The sequence below is a fragment of the Rhamphochromis sp. 'chilingali' genome (genome assembly GCF_963969265.1).
Source record: "Rhamphochromis sp. 'chilingali' genome assembly, chromosome: 15".
NCBI lineage: Eukaryota > Metazoa > Chordata > Actinopteri > Cichliformes > Cichlidae > Rhamphochromis > Rhamphochromis sp. 'chilingali'.
In genome coordinates this window covers 1,665,002-1,680,362 of record NC_137942.1, presented here as the reverse complement: position 1 = coordinate 1,680,362, position 15,361 = coordinate 1,665,002, and the positions used below count along the sequence as shown (strand labels likewise).

General features: G+C 42.6%; 1 protein-coding gene across 3 annotated transcripts; it reads left to right on the top strand.

The window, feature by feature from the left end:
* Positions 1-3,450: 3,450 nt before the first annotated feature.
* Positions 3,451-13,772, top strand: LOC308411700 (ceramide synthase-like). 3 transcript variants are annotated; one of them, XM_080905687.1, is made up of 6 exons: positions 3,451-4,267; positions 4,773-4,856; positions 6,741-6,878; positions 7,763-7,858; positions 10,579-10,688; positions 12,067-13,772. In XM_080905687.1, the coding sequence occupies exons 1-6, from the start codon at positions 4,232-4,234 to the stop codon at positions 12,302-12,304; spliced, it is 702 nt and encodes a 233-aa protein (XP_080761813.1). In that variant the 5' UTR covers positions 3,451-4,231; the 3' UTR covers positions 12,305-13,772. The 3 variants fall into 3 exon arrangements, with proteins under 3 accessions (XP_080761813.1, XP_080761811.1, XP_080761812.1); XM_080905685.1 differs by having other exon boundaries at positions 6,653-6,878; XM_080905686.1 differs by lacking the exon at positions 3,451-4,267 and adding an exon at positions 4,329-4,541 and having other exon boundaries at positions 6,653-6,878.
* Positions 13,773-15,361: the final 1,589 nt, after the last annotated feature.

Sequence of the window (15,361 nt, the reverse complement as noted above, 5' to 3'; positions counted from 1 at the left end):
CCGCTCCTGCGCCCTCCTGGTTTCTTTAAACTTTCTTGGAACCCCTGAAACCTCAGCTTGCGTCGCCGTGGAAACGCGGAGGGCGACTTGTATATCTGCATGTGTATATTTATTACCCCGCGGAGAGCGTTTGGGTCTGAATGCTGTGCAATGGTTGAGTTTGTCGAAGATGACGAAAACCTTTTGTGGTCGTTTTATTTAATTCATCTTTAGGAAGTGATTTTATTAGCAGGCTTTTATTTTGTTTTTGTTTGTTGTGATCGAATTAGATTTTTTGGGGTTTTTCTTTGTTTTTATGCGAGTCCGGAGACGAGAACGTTTACACAACAACAACAACAACGAGAACGTTTACACAACAACAACAACAACAACCCTGCACAGCTCTGTCTGACTTCAGTCACATGACCGGAACGCTGCTGCTGGTTGGTTTGTCCTGCAGAGGAATTCTGTGTGAAGACCTTTGACCTTAACCTCGAAGGACTTTCCTTCCACCTCACGCCCAACTTTTCCTCAGCACAGGCTCGGCTGTGTGACGACATTGTTCATCATGAAGCTTCTTTCTTGGCCTCCTTATAAATTACGAGCACGGACAGATTGGTGGCACCGGAGCGTCGTCAGGAGGTCGTGTGATTGGTTCGTTTCTTTGTTAGCGTTGAGCGCCGCAGACGTCTGCAGGTTGTTACAGTAAACTCAATAACAACTGTGGAAAACGGCCGTTTAGGAGACTTAAAGAAAAGTCAAGGAAACAATTTTGTGTTCTTAAAAAACGAAGTTTATTTTTGGCGGTGTGATCGTGAGGCTCGTCAGGTAAACCTGTCACTCGTCCAGAGACTCACACTTTTGTTTGTATTGACCAATCAGGTCCGAGCAGCCTCGGGTTGCTTGCAGGTAAACAAAGCGACCATCATGTGATGTAAATATCATGCAGCACGTTTCCTGCTGCAGATTGGGTCACAAATCCTATTTCTGTGAGTTTCTGTTAAAGGTCGATGATGAATGGGTCGTTTCTCCAGCCTGCAGATGTTCAGCAGATGTTCGCAGCGACTAAAAGTGCAACTCTGACTTCAGAGAGACGCGCGGTCACTCGGCCGTTTTCCCTCCGGACTCGTCTCTTTCCTCGTTTCTGTCGTCGTGGTCGTAGCGGTCCTTCCAGCTTAGGCGACCCGTGTTTGGTCTTTCCCTCCCTGCACTGTTCTCAGATCAGCCGTCGGGTGAAGCGGGGCGAGGCGGCTGCTCTGCTGTAGAGATTAGACTCGTTTTTCTTCTATGAAAAGAAACTTGATGTGTTGATTATTCTAAATATGATGTTTTAAAAAGATGTTTTTGTCTTTGTTTTAGCAAAGTTTTTGGTTTTTTTTGACTTGTGTTCCCAACAAATACTTGAATTTCTTAAAAAAATGTTTAGAGTTAAAGTAGTGAATGACAGATACATAAATAAATGGACACTGGATAAAACTCTGGCTCGTGTTTCCTCTGCAGCTCATTTCAGCTGCGCTGCATCCACCGCATGATCTCATGTCGGCTTTCCTCAGTCATGTGACTGCTCCAAAAAATTAAAGAAACACTTTACAGCAGGGGGGGGGGGGGACTCCAGGCCTGCAGGTTTTAGATCTCACCCTGGGTCAGCACACCTGAATCACATGATTAGTTCATTGCCAGGCCTCTGGAGAACTTGGAGACATGTTGAGGACACGTGTAAAACCTGCAGGACACCGTCCCTCGAGGCCTGGAGTTCCCTTCCCCTGTTGTAATGTTTTGAGCAGTGTGTGTGTGTATAAATTCACAAAGTAGTCACGACCTGCTTCCTTTAGGTGGCGCCACAGAGGATCATCCACAAACCTCCCCTGAGGTCTCTTCATCCTCCCTCCTCTGCACACGCTCAGACTGTCCCAGCCTCCCTGACTGAGCTGTCCCTCTGATGGACTCATTTCTGGTCCTGTCCCTGCTGTCCAACATCTTCAGCTCGGCCTCCTCCGTCTCTGAACCACCCCAGCAGGTCTTTAAACCCTCCCTTCCCTCCTGCTGCTCTCCTCCACAGATCAGCTCTCACTCGTCTCCACCTCTCTGGTGGCTGGTATTTAAACTCCTCCACCTTCCTCGCCTCCCTCTGATTCACACTCATTTATTCTGACTCTCTCCTCCTTTCACCTGCTCGCATTAATCATTAATAATATAAGAATTCATCTGTTGAAGCCACAGAAGTCTGGCAGTAAAATAAATCGCCTCTCGTTTCTAGTTTCATGAACTTTACTCGGCGCCAGCTATAAACTCCTTAAACGTGCTCGGCCTGTTGTGCCCCAGTTATGGTTGAATAACTGAGGCTCGTATATCCATAATCATCACAAATCGACTAAAATAAGAAAAAGTTAAACATTGCCAGTCTCTTATCTGCTCCTTCAGACAAATATGGGATAACTCAGGGAAACAGACTTTGAACTTTAACCTTTAGGCCGATACCACAGCCCTGAAAGCTCCGCCCTCTCTGCTTTACATCTACCTGCCCTGCACCGGTGTCGGAGTCATTCATGTCAAACTAAAGAGTTTGCATCAGAGTGTTAAAAATGACTAAATGCTTCATCATTCATTAAACGGTGATAACAGGAACGTGTTTGTATTTCCTGCTGGAGCTTCTACAGTCGCAGCAGACGGACGTCAGATTGGTTCAGATTTGGCTTCAGTTTGTGTGTCAGCAGTGTTTTAATACTGCAGCACTGATGGTTTTTAATGAAGTCAAATCACTCGTTCAGCTGCTGCTGTTTGATTGATCTGCATCTGGTGTTTAAGAACTTCTCACATGAACATCACAAAATGAAGACGTGCACACTTTCATTTTATCCATCAGGCTGTCAGGAAGCTTAACTCCCTCCCGATTCTGCCCCCTCTCCCCTCTCTCCTCCACGGTCTCACTGAACTCTGTCACACACACACAAACACACACACTCTCTGACTCACTCACTGGCCTGCACCAGTTACCAGTCACTTTGTGGAGCATTGGACTGCCATTACCTCATAAGACTTTGTTGTTACACTTTCTCTTACCGTACACTACTAAATCTCCATTTGCACTATTTGCCTATTTGCACTACTCTGCCTGGTTTACACTCAATGTCACTTACCCATTATATTGTATATTGTATAGCTTCCTTGTTATATGTAAAATTGTATTTATTTAAATTTTTACTTTTTAATTATTTTACTTGCATTTTTTTAAATCACTTTTATATTTAAATATATTTAAATGTTCATTTGCTATTTATCTAGGGATTGAAGAGTAACGCAATTTCTATTCTCCGTATGTCCTGTACATGTGGAAGAATCGACAAATAAAGTTGACTTTGACTTTGACTTTGACTTTGATAATAACTGACTTTATCTCCCTGTGAGTACACAACATGTAAGTGTGATTTCACTTTTTTCAGGCTAATGTCACATCGTTTTACTTCTAATGAAAAGAAAACTATTTCTTCATTATTATCTATAAAACAAAGTGATGTCCAAGCTTGTAGTTCAGTTTTGATTAATGATGATGAAAGCATCACATTCAGAAAATCTAACTTCTATGGAGAACTCAAAGTCTCAAAATAAGAGAAGCAAACATTCAAATCCAAATTTATTTTTACTACAAAATGTGCAAAATAACTTAGTAATACTTTAATTCCTTTAAACTTCCATCCAGAGCGAGAGGCGGGGGTCCGGTCTCCAGCTAACAACCGTTCACAGGCACCAGTTAACCTGACCCCACTAACTGCAGGTGACTGTGGGAGGAACCCACACACCCACGGTGGTGGGGGCAAACTCAGCCTTGACTTTTAATTTGAAATGTATTTTTATGTCCCTTGGTGCTCCTAGTTACTCTGAGCAGATTACGAGGACGTTCCTCGAGATGAGGGCCCGCCTGTGAATAAAGCGTTGCTCGTATTTCACACTGATTTGCAAATAATCAAATGACATGAATAAGCTGGAGGGAACCTGCTTTCTGCTGACCCGGCCTGCAGATCCTCTCCCATCACCACACCTCTGACAGGTGGCAGCAGGAGGCTCCTCCCCCAAACCACTCCTACCAACCCGTGCTCTCCTAACCTCCCACATCCACGGGAGCGGGAGAGTAAAGCCACACACACGTGCACACTTCTGAGAAGTGTGTTGCCATGTGGGGCCTCGTGGCTGCCGGGTCCGTCTTCTTCCCAGGACTCTTCCTCCTGTCCAAACAGGCTCTCAAACAGCTGATGGGATGGAGCGAGGGGGACGCCGCTGTCGTGTCAACACGGTAGGAACACACACACTTCAGAGGACATCACACTTGTCTTTCTCTTAAACGCAGTTTGACTTACGGAGGATGACCTCCCCAGGAGTGAGTGAGTCCCAGTCTTATCCTGACCTCAGTTTGACCCGGCGGTGTGTGAGCTGAAGCTGCTGCAGATGAACCAAGACTGTTTTTGTTTGCTGTCCCTCATCACTTTGTGTCTCTTTGTAGTTATTGTGTATCTGTGGTTGTATCTTTTGCACTGTTTGTAACTGGTTTAATGACTTTACGTGTCCATGTGAGTATTAGTTTTACTTTCCAACAATAAGGAAGCTGTCACCTCAAACAGCTCCTCGCTGGAGCCTTTGCATGCTTTATGAGACCTAAATGTGAAGCTTTTATTTTATTTAGTTCTTTTTTTGAAGATTTAGATGCATCACGCAAACATACGACACATGTCCAGTTAAAGTTCAGCTGTTTGTTTCTCTTGTTTCAGCTGCTTTGATTATTATCTTGCTTGTGTTCTCAGCCTGGTGTCATCCATCCAGTCCATCATGGCCTCCTCAGCCGGATGCATCATCATCGCGTCCTGCAGGGACGTCATCGAGGACCGGTGAGGACTCCTCTGGTTCTTATTGTCTCTTCATCATTTTACCTTCATACAATTAAACCTTCCCTCTTTGTGGTCCATTTATCAGCAGTGTCATTGTTATGTATTCTTTTCTCATCAAAATTTGCTCCCAGATTATTTTGAATTTAGACATTTTTGATTTTAACATTCAGCTGAATTCTCCCAAAGAAAATTATTATTTTATCCAGGAATAAAAATATATTTAAAGCTTTTTTTCTGCTGCTGCATAGAAAAGGTAAAGCCCTCAGCCTCAGTGTGAGGATTCAGTATGAAGCAAAGCTCAGCCGATAATCTCATTAACAATCTGAGCCTAATGTGCAGCAGCAGCAGGGTTATTTCAGTCTGAGACTAATCCTGCACGCTGAGCATGATGGGAAATGAAACTCTGTCAAGGAGCAGAGGGACGACAGCGGAGCGCCGTGGTGGTCAGCTGGTTTCTCATTTCCCAGTCAAAGTGGAGCAAAGGTTTGAATCTGAGTCTGAGCTGCATTTGCTTATCAAATCACAACGCTCCACAAGCAGCAAGGAACTCTGGGAGTTCGTACACCTACAGCTCAGCAGCAAGTTCAGTTTAGAAAATACATTTTTACCTCAAAAATAGGAAAGAAGGAAGCGTTTCAGTACTTTACCACAGTAAAAGTATCCTAAAAACCTCCAATACACTTCTGACAATTCAGCCTTCAGGCTCCTGCCTGCACAGCTGAGCTTTTCATCCACTCACACGTATCAGGAGTATCAGGGTGATTTTGGAAAAGGTGCTGCTGGTTGTCCATGCAGGGTGGAGGTCGGAGTGGACGGATGGAGCCACATAATAAATGTTGTTCTCCTTGTTTCCATCACATCTCCTGTTGCTCCTGATGCTCATATTAAACATGACCATGAGCTCAGTGTATTGTAACAGTTGCTGTTGTAATGCAGTGTGTCGCCACATGGCGGCGCCCCCATTTTGTTCTTCTTCGCAGTCTCTCTGCGATGGATTCTTCTGTGTGTACGTGGGCTAGTGTGCTCTCAGGAAATGTGTGGTAGAGGTGGTACTTTTATTTTTGATACTTTAAATAAATGAGTACTTCTGGAAAGTGAGAAGCCGTTGCTGATTCGCTCTCCACCGCACGTTACAGCATGCACAGTAATGACAAAAGCTCTTTTTTCTAACTGTTGGATCAGTGTGATGTCACAAAGTTGGGATAATACAGAAGCCTCACCCACATGCTGTGTATGAGGGGCAGCCAATCAAAAGACAGGTCTCTCACAGGGAGGAAAAACTAGTTTCAGGATGAAAGGATTATTTTTAAGTGTGATTCGTGCAAAGCTGCTTTAGAAGACTCCAAGACAGAAAATCTAGAGTTGGAAATAAGAAGAGAAGGACAGCTGAACACGCAGGTGCAGTTTGTTTTAGAGTCTGGGAGTCTAATCAGATCTAAATGATTGTTTTAATTATTCATTTGTGGACACCTGCTTAGAAGACGGAGGAAAAGGTGCCCAAAGAGGCTCAGACATTTTATGTCTGAACTGCAGCTTCTTCTACTTGCATTTCAGTGTGACAGCGCCCACTAGTGGATGCCCATGCTTACTGCAGTAAAGGAAGTCGGGTGACAAAGTGTTGGAGCCATGAAGTGAGTGCAGGGAGGAGGCCCGGGTGGATGTATGGGTCAGATAACGTTAAACTGGAGCACAGGGCGGTGTCTTGGATGTTTCTGGCCTAAATGAACCTGATGTCTTAAATCTGAGATCAAAGTAATGACGCTGCTTCAGCCTCTCTCCATCTCCTCTCTGCTCAGACATTGGCTGACTGATGCCTACATCTTATTTGCCACGCCTTACTTTGCCTACGACATCTACGCCATGTTTCTGTGTTACCGGCACAAGCTGCAGGTCAAAGGTCACGAGGAGGCGGGCCAAAGCGTTGGGTTGATGGGAGCCACTGTGATTGGTTACCTGCGCAGGGAGTTCCTCATGGTGCTGCACCACATCTTCATGGTGACCTTCTGCTTCCCCGCCTCTCTGGTAACTATGACAACAGCAAACATTGACAGTGACACATCCACCCTGATCATAGACTGTACACAAAGATGGACACCTTTGCATTTGTTCTCTGGGCGACTCATGAATAGAAGTCTATGAGAAAATTAACCTTCAGCTCATCTGTCTGAGCTTAGTGAACACTTTCCTGATGAACTGATGGTGGCAGTCGCTGGTTTCAGGTCTTACTGAATAAAACATGGAGTCATTTTGGAGCTAAAACCCCCAGGAAGTAGGACTCAGCTTGTTGAGGTTCAAACAAACTCTGAAGTGCCAAAAGCTGCAGTTCCTCTGACATCCACTGGAGGTCCCAGCGAGTGGCAATGAGTGCTACGAAAAACTTTAGTCTCAACAGATCATTTGCTCCTTTATAAAAACTGTTTAAAACGTATTAAGGCTTAAAGTTTAGGGGCGTGGCCTCTTTGGCTGTATCTGCAGCTAACTGAAGTCCCTGAACTGGACCTCTAGACCATGTTTAAGCTGTTGGGGCCTTTGGGAGCATTTTTAATGATCTGACTGAGAATACGTCTGCTGTGAGGCTGCTGTACTAACAGACCGTCTGAGGCTGAGCTCCAGTTTAGGTGGAATTCTAAGATTTTATTCGGATGTAACTTGACTGTTATTGGCAAATATCTGTGTGATGCTCCCATACAGTTTATGATAACCAAGCTAGCTAGAATTAGCTGCTAACTTAGCGCTCTTGAGACCCTGTGGTCCAAATGTGATCACCTCCAAAATGCTAACACTGCGGGGTTTCCAGTGTGAGGGTGACATCATGGTGGTTACATCCATCGTCTTTGTACAGTCTGTTATTATAGTAAAACATGTGTACATTAAATTACAGTTTCTCCTTCCTGTGTGTGTGTCAGCTGTGGAGGCAGGGTAAAGGTGATTACTTCCAGGGCGTCTTGTTTCTGGCTGAGCTCAGCACCCCGTCCGTCTCTCTGGGGAAAGTCCTGATCCAGGTAATCCGCCTCCCTCCAACCTTTTACTTGTGTGTGTGTGTGTGTGTGTGTGCGCATGTTTAGACATCTTTATGAGTTGTCTACTATACTTATGGGGACCAAAACCAGCTCCCACGAGTTTGAAGACATTTTTGATGCTTAAATGTGGTTTTAGTGTCAGGGTTACAGTTAGTTATGGTTAGGCTTTCATCTCTGACGGTTAGAGTACACGGCTAGTCAGTGAAAGTGTGTGTGTGTGTGTCAGATACCTAAACTCATTCAGTGTTCAGTATTGATCTGGACTACCAAAAAAAAAGATCAAACAGATTTATTGATTGATTTAAGAAAACACATGACGTCAAACGTTCCAATAGAAACCAACTTTATACGTTAACATTAAGACAAGCAGGCTGCTGCTTGGATGTGAAACCTTGATGCTCAGTCGAGAAAATCAGAAAACTCCTCGTTCTAAAGAGACACTAAAACCACAAGCAGCTGACGCTAGCACGAGCACGGATGCTTTTATTAGCGGAGCACATGAGGACCCAGGAGGGTGAGTCAGAGATCAGGGTGTCCACGCAAAAGACACTGAAGCCACGGTGCCGGACACTGAAGGGAAAGTCAGCTCCTACAGGGATGAGGCTGAGGGACGGGTCACCTCTGATACAAACGTAAGCGAAAACAAGTGTGAGCCCTTAGAGAGGACTTGGAAACCAGAAGGACATTCAGAGTTCATCATGGAGAACTTTCCCAAAGGAAATGGGCAGGAAAGAATCACAGATGTGGAAAATGAACCGGCTCCTTTTTGCCTTTAGAAGATGTGAAGGAGTGAAAGATTGGCGAATGGTGGCTCGTGTTTGAGTGACCAGCAGCCATCATCGTGCTGCACTGGCTGCTTGAGCATTTCTTTAGTTTAGTCACTTGTATATCATTTGTTCTCAGCACTTTTCGGTGTCCTTCCATTCTCCTTCTTTCTTTCGTCTCTCTACCGCCACACTGGACTATCCATCCACCCATTCTCGTTCGCTTGTCGTTCGCCGCGGGGGGGCTGAGCCTATCCCAGCTGTTTGTAGAGGCAGGGTACACCCTGGACAGGTCGCCAGTCTACACTGGACTATTCATTTCAATTTCATTTCATTTATATAGCACCAAGTCACAACAGCAGCCGTCTCAGGGGGCTTTAGGGTAAAGACCCAACAATCATATGACCCCCTATGAGCAAGCGCTTGGAAACACTCTCTTTCAACAGGAAGAAACCTGCGGCAGAACCAGGCTGGTTTTTTATTCATTAAATAATTAACTCATTGATTCATTAATCTACGTTTTAGTTACACACTCAGTCAGTGTGTCGGGTTATAACTGGGGGCGTTGCTGTGATGGCGCCTCGTCCTCACCCTGACAGTCTGACCATGAACCCCGTTTGCTTCCTTCACATTTGGAGCGCTGAGCAAACTATTTGTTTTCTAAGTATAGAAGTTCAAGGATGAGGATGTTTTATATTTCTCTCTGTTCTGCAGCACGGCTATTAAAATCATGAGCATGTGTAGTGTATCGTCTCCCTGACCCACTTCAGAAACACATTTGAGTTTATTCTGGATTATATAATCTCTGTCCTGGCACCAAATGTGTAATAATCTAAACACTAAATTGATCCGCTGCTTTTTTAAGTGCATATGCCTCCATCCACCGTCTCCCTCAGCAGCATGAGTCTGCTGATGTTTAGACTGATTCTGGGGAAACCTGAGGGGGACTATAATCTATAATCTCCATAATTTCTAACATCAGGAAAAGCTGAGCACTGTGCTTTCTCTGCACATGCTCATTGGGACTCTCTCCATGCTTGTGGAGCAGATAATTTAAAATTGATTTGGGATAAAATAGTCTCTTTTTTTCTTTTCTTTTTTAAACTAAAGCATTTTTATTCTGTCGTCTACACTTTAACCTCCTAGGACCACATATGTGGACGTCACATTTTGGGTTATTTAGACCAAAATACAGAATTTGTCTCTACAAGGGCCCGATGTCCACCTGTGAGGACAGCATACTGCCACCGCTCTATCGAAATTTAAAACAAACCTCCTCATACATGGATCCCAGTTTTCTCAGAAACAAAAATCAGGTAAAAAAAAAAAAAAAATCTGGTAATTCTTTGTTTTTACATCATCAGGTCCCAATCAGCCCAAATATCACAGAGAAATTACAAAAGCATGCCATGAAAGAGTTCAGGTGGTTAAATAACTGCAGCTTTAAACCGGAACCGTTTTCATTTTTCAATATAAAATGTAAATACTGTCGTTTCCAGCTGCTGTTGGCAAACCAACATATTCTAATAACGTGCTGGACAACACATCACGTCCCAGCGAGACACACTGGTCAGTTTTTTCACCGTGAAAATACAGAAAACACACTTTAGTTACTCACACAGCGCTCTTGTCTTTATTTCTATTTTACAGATTTCTAATCGTTTGTGTTCTATCACCTGTGCAAATAGACTTTAAAAAGCTCACATTTAATAAAGTACACTGGTTTAATGAAAGCTCTGACTTCTAAAATCATTTCAAGCACATACAGAATGTTAAGTATTAGATCAGCAGTTACATAATTAACTCTGACTGAAACATTTCCAGCTCTAATCAGAACCAACGTTTGACGTCTCCTGTCATTATTTGTTAAAGTGAATTATTTGTTTTCTGTCTCGTTTCTCTTCATGATGATGACGATGATGATGATGATGTCTTCAGTATAAGAAGCAGCACACGCTGCTGCACAAAGTGAACGGCGTCGTCATGCTGCTCACCTTCTTCGGTTGTCGGGTCTTACTCTTTCCTTACCTGTACTACGCCTACGGCAGGTAAGCCACGCCCACCTCTGCTTTTGTAATAATGATCAAAAACAACAGTGATTGTCTGCAAACACAAAAGCCCCCAAAATGAATCAATATTTGTTTAATGATTTTCCTCTTTGTCTTCTAAAACAACACAAACAAACAAACAAAAATATTTCTTGGCCATTTATTGATTTATTGTGGAAAAGATGACCCAGCATTACAGATCTATAAGGATTTATATCTCATTTAGTTATCAGTTAATTTAAAGGTGGACGTGGTTTGTGTGTGTCTCAGTGTTCAGTGAAAAACAGGTTTCACATAAAAACTGTCAAACAGCAACACGACCCACGTTTGCTTCCTTTCAGAGGCTGAGCTGAGCGTAACTTTCTTTTACTTTGTGTTATAAAACCAAACTATGTAGCAAATCAAATGAAATGAGTTCGACTTCATTTTAAGATATTTGTAAAATTCAACATAATCAAATAAAAAATGAGCCCGTTTACTCTGAGCTGAGGGCGCGTGAGCCGAACACGTTACAGTGCAAGTACCGTTACAGTGTTCGACGTCGGGCCCAAAGGACACGTAGTTCAGTGCAAGTACGTAAAAACTTGTAGCCACAACATCCGCAGCGTGACGGTGAAAGAAGATTCTGATCTTTCATCTTTGTGAGCGAGAATCTTCTGACTCCTCAGAAACATCCAGAACGCTGTGTGACTGTGAATCAGACAAACTGAAGATTCTTCTGTCGTGAGAAGTTAAGATTTACACTTTTTAGCTGCTTTTTTCTCTGAAGGTTAAAAATATCAGAGTACTTATTTTATTTTTCTTTAAATGTCTAACTTATATTTCAGTTTGGCTCACCTCAAAAACCAATAATATCTGTTTTCTATCCAGTTATAAATCTTATAAATGATCAAATCTTCCAAATAACTTTGAAAGATACAGATTATATTTTTATGTAAAACTTTTTTCTGCTTGTCTTTGACTCGTTTGACTTAATGTAGAAAACGTAAACATGTTTTAAGATGACTCGTTGTCACACTGCAGAGAAACTGAACTCTACTTCGTTGACTAATCGCTGTCGTGTAATTATTCTTGTATTAAAATCTTTTGCGTTTGAACTGACTTCGAGTTGTTCATGAATGTCTGAGCCACATCTCATCGCAGCTTTGCATGATTCATAGTTCAGACTAACTTTTGGAAGCCAGCAGAGGGGCCTCAGAGAAATAAGGCCGCTGCTATAAAACTCCATGATGACCTGACACAACCAGAAACATTCAAAATAGTTCTCGATGTTTTACAATTTTAAGTATTCGTCTTCGACACGAGGGAATGTTTGATAAAAAAAGTATTAAAATGTCAGTGTAACTTTGATCACAGCGCCCCCTGCCTTGTGTTTCAGGTATGCATCGATGCCGATGTACCGGGTGCCCCTGGTGGCCCCATGGCAGTGTAACCTGGGGACGGCCCTGCTCTGGCCTCTTCAGCTTTACTGGTTCACGCTGATCTGCAGAGGAGCTCTGCGCCTGTTCACCGAACGCTCAAATTCACCACCTGCGATTCTTAAAGCCGACGGCAATGTGGGCCCAGCTAACAACTGCACAACCAATCAGACAGCTGGTGGAGGAAGAGGAGAGTAATGTAATCCGATCAGTGACGTCTGCCTTCAGAGCCAATCAGATTACCAGGGGGGCGGTGACTGTTACAAACAGATGAGTGTTTCTTCTCGTTTATGGTAAAAGTTCCAAGGAGTGAACGTAGTGACAGAAAAGCTTACAGACGCAGATCCATTATTAAATGGAAAAAGGAGGAAATGAACATTAGAAGTGTCAACAAGTTTAATCAGACGGGAGACGACGGCTGTTTGTAGTAAAACCACACAAGAAGAATCAGGATTTACCGATCACACTGACGTTTACGAGATCATACGAGGAGCAAACCTGTACCCGACCTGTAAGGACAAAAGATCAAACTATATATAAAAAGGTAGAAAAGTTTTGTGTGAAGATGATGATAATCGGTTTAAAGGGAACAGAGAAATCATCCTCTAGGATTAGCTTCATTTTAAGGAGTCCCACAGGGATCAACATCAGGCCCACTGTTATTCACTCTGCACATGAACATTGATCATGTCAGGATCCAATCTGCTTCACCAGATTTTCTAACCACTGATTAAGAATATATTAAGGAATCAAAGTATTACATATTTATCAAACAGGTTATTGATCATTATTTTGGGGGACTATTAAATAGCATATTTGTAGGTGCAGAGTAGACATTCAGCCTGTGGTCACACTGTGAGCTACACTGGCCCTCCGTATATTCGTTAAGTCAAGTTCATTGAAGTTTGTAGTGGTTCTATAATAGGTGCCTTAGTTTTTCCACTGTTTCAAACAGTAAATATTGTCCAGCTTCATTCTGCAAAGTCAGTTTTGAAGCTGATGATAGCTCTTCCTTTCCCCCCACGAGCACCACAGAGCCTGCGTCGATATCCAACATCAAAGCTATTCAAGTGTTTACAGTCGCCCTCACCTCTGTGTCACTTTTAGCTGAAGAAAGGACTTCCTGCTCCTGCGTACAACATCATCTGCACTGTTTATGCTGACAATACCATCTTGAGGATTCACGACTTCATTAGCATTTTGACCAGTGTGTGTTTGACAGTGCCGAGGCCTTTTAATAAACAACAACAACCACAGGCCTGCATGTTTGTTTGTTTTCTGATCCACTCACGTGACTCAGTTTCACGTCGGCTCGTTTGAATCTTGTGTCTGATTTTTTTGCAGCATATAGTTTGTTCTCATGTCTTTCTACAAAATACATGTTGATCAAAGATCTTCCTGAATTAATAAATTTGACTTAAAACTGAATATTTGACATGAATTTTCTGCACTGATCATCTCTTTATGAAGCACCAAGAATGACATTTACCCATGTTTCATTGTTATTTAGTTTCCAGGTATTTCTCAGAGACAACAGTTAACTTGTTTGTTTTTTGGCCACTCCCCCCCCAGCTTGCTGGGGATGACGACTGCTTTTTAAAATTCATTTATTTATTTATTGTTTATAGACAAATCTCATTAAGAACATCTGAATGTCCATCAGGATTTACTAAATCAGACTCATTTCTTTAACAAAGTTCATTTCTGTAAATAAACCTTTGTAAAGGTCGCAGGTTGAAGTTACCTGTACAGGTGTCAGTTTTGTGCTTCAGACTTCAGGAGGTTTGGGAATTATAGTTTTCTGTTTGAATTTTAAATTTAATGCTAATCATAAAGCAAAGCACATCTCAGGTTTGTTTTAATCACCAAACTTAGAAATAAACAAATAATAATAATAATAATAATAATAATAATAATAATAATATATAAAATGAAATTGGAATTACTCGTCTTTATTTCTGAGTCAGTTTTGTTTAATACATCCTGATAAAAGTCTCGTAGTTATGTCATCATCAGCAGTTTGCGTCTCTGTGGTTATTCTGGTCTTTTCTAGCAGGCCTGGACGTCTTTGTCGTCCTTTGGACAATTCACGTCTTCTCAGTTTGTCTCTTGTCTTCTTGAGTCTTAGTTGTTTGCATTTCACTAGGATGTGTTTGTGCGTCTTCAGTTGTTTTGTCTTTCTTTGCAGCTGTTTGCTGTTATTTTTCATCTTTTCATGATCATTTTTGCAGCTTCATCTCGTCTCTGATGTAAGTTTGTATCTATTTCTTGTCGTTTGTGTCTTTTATTTTTTTCAGGCCTTCAGCCTGTTTTTCACTCGTTCATTTGGAGCTTCGTTGTAGTTGTTTGGTTTGTCACTTTAATTGTTTCACATCCTCTGAAGTTTCCTTTGTGGCCGATTTTTCTCCTCGTGATCTTTTTGATTCTCTCGTCATCTTTTGCTGCTTTTGTATTTGTTTCGTTGGTTCTTGGTGTTGTTACTTTAGCTTGGAGCAGTCGCTTTCTGCTGCTTCTCTCAAATCTTGGCAGATGAAGTAGAAACACGTTCTTAGACAAACTAACTGTACTTCGTTTTCTTTTTAACTTAAGAGCAGCAGTCCTGTTCATGACGCCCCGTTTACTTGACGTGGACTCAAACCTGCGTGTGAAGGCTTTGCTTGACATAAGCTTCACTGGATGCAGCCTTGGTGAGCGCTCACACACAGGAATCACTGTAACACAGCCTCCTTTGTGTTACAAATGTAAACATTTCAGCTCGCAGCTTGAGCTTCAAATACCGTTAAAGTAAAATGACTCATTAGGCAGAGTGGATTATTATTGGATCATATTTACTGATTAATCAGTGGATTTCACTCTAATGGTCTGGATGAGTCGTGCACCACTCGGAGAATCATTCAGCTTCATAAGAAGTAAAGTGGTGTGGAGTACAAGTCACATATTTAAATGCAGAAATACCGTTGAGTAGAATCAGAGCATAACATAGTACTTCAATAAAGTCTATTAAACTCGAGTAAATGTACTCAGTTACACTCCACCACTGCTCTGAGATTATCGGGACTAACGGCTTCGCTAATCTGGGGCCTCGGTTCATGCGTGATGTGGAAACTTCAGCTTTAGTCAGACTGATGTGAGGATGCAGGTTCGACCGAAGGAGCAGGAAGTGACGAAATACAACATGTCACATGACCAGACTCACGGGAGCATCAGTCGCTCCACGGTCGGAGGAGACATGAGCTCACAGGACAAAGACACATC

Bases quoted from the DNA above. Each gene is read 5' to 3' on its own strand.
- LOC308411700 (XM_080905685.1), top strand. From the start codon at position 4,149: ATGTGGGGCCTCGTGGCTGCCGGGTCCGTCTTCTTCCCAGGACTCTTC. The intron at 6,879-7,762 runs GTAACTATGACA...TGTGTGTGTCAG, and splicing joins TCTGCTTCCCCGCCTCTCTG to CTGTGGAGGCAGGGTAAAGG. The intron at 7,859-10,578 runs GTAATCCGCCTC...TGATGTCTTCAG, and splicing joins TGGGGAAAGTCCTGATCCAG to TATAAGAAGCAGCACACGCT.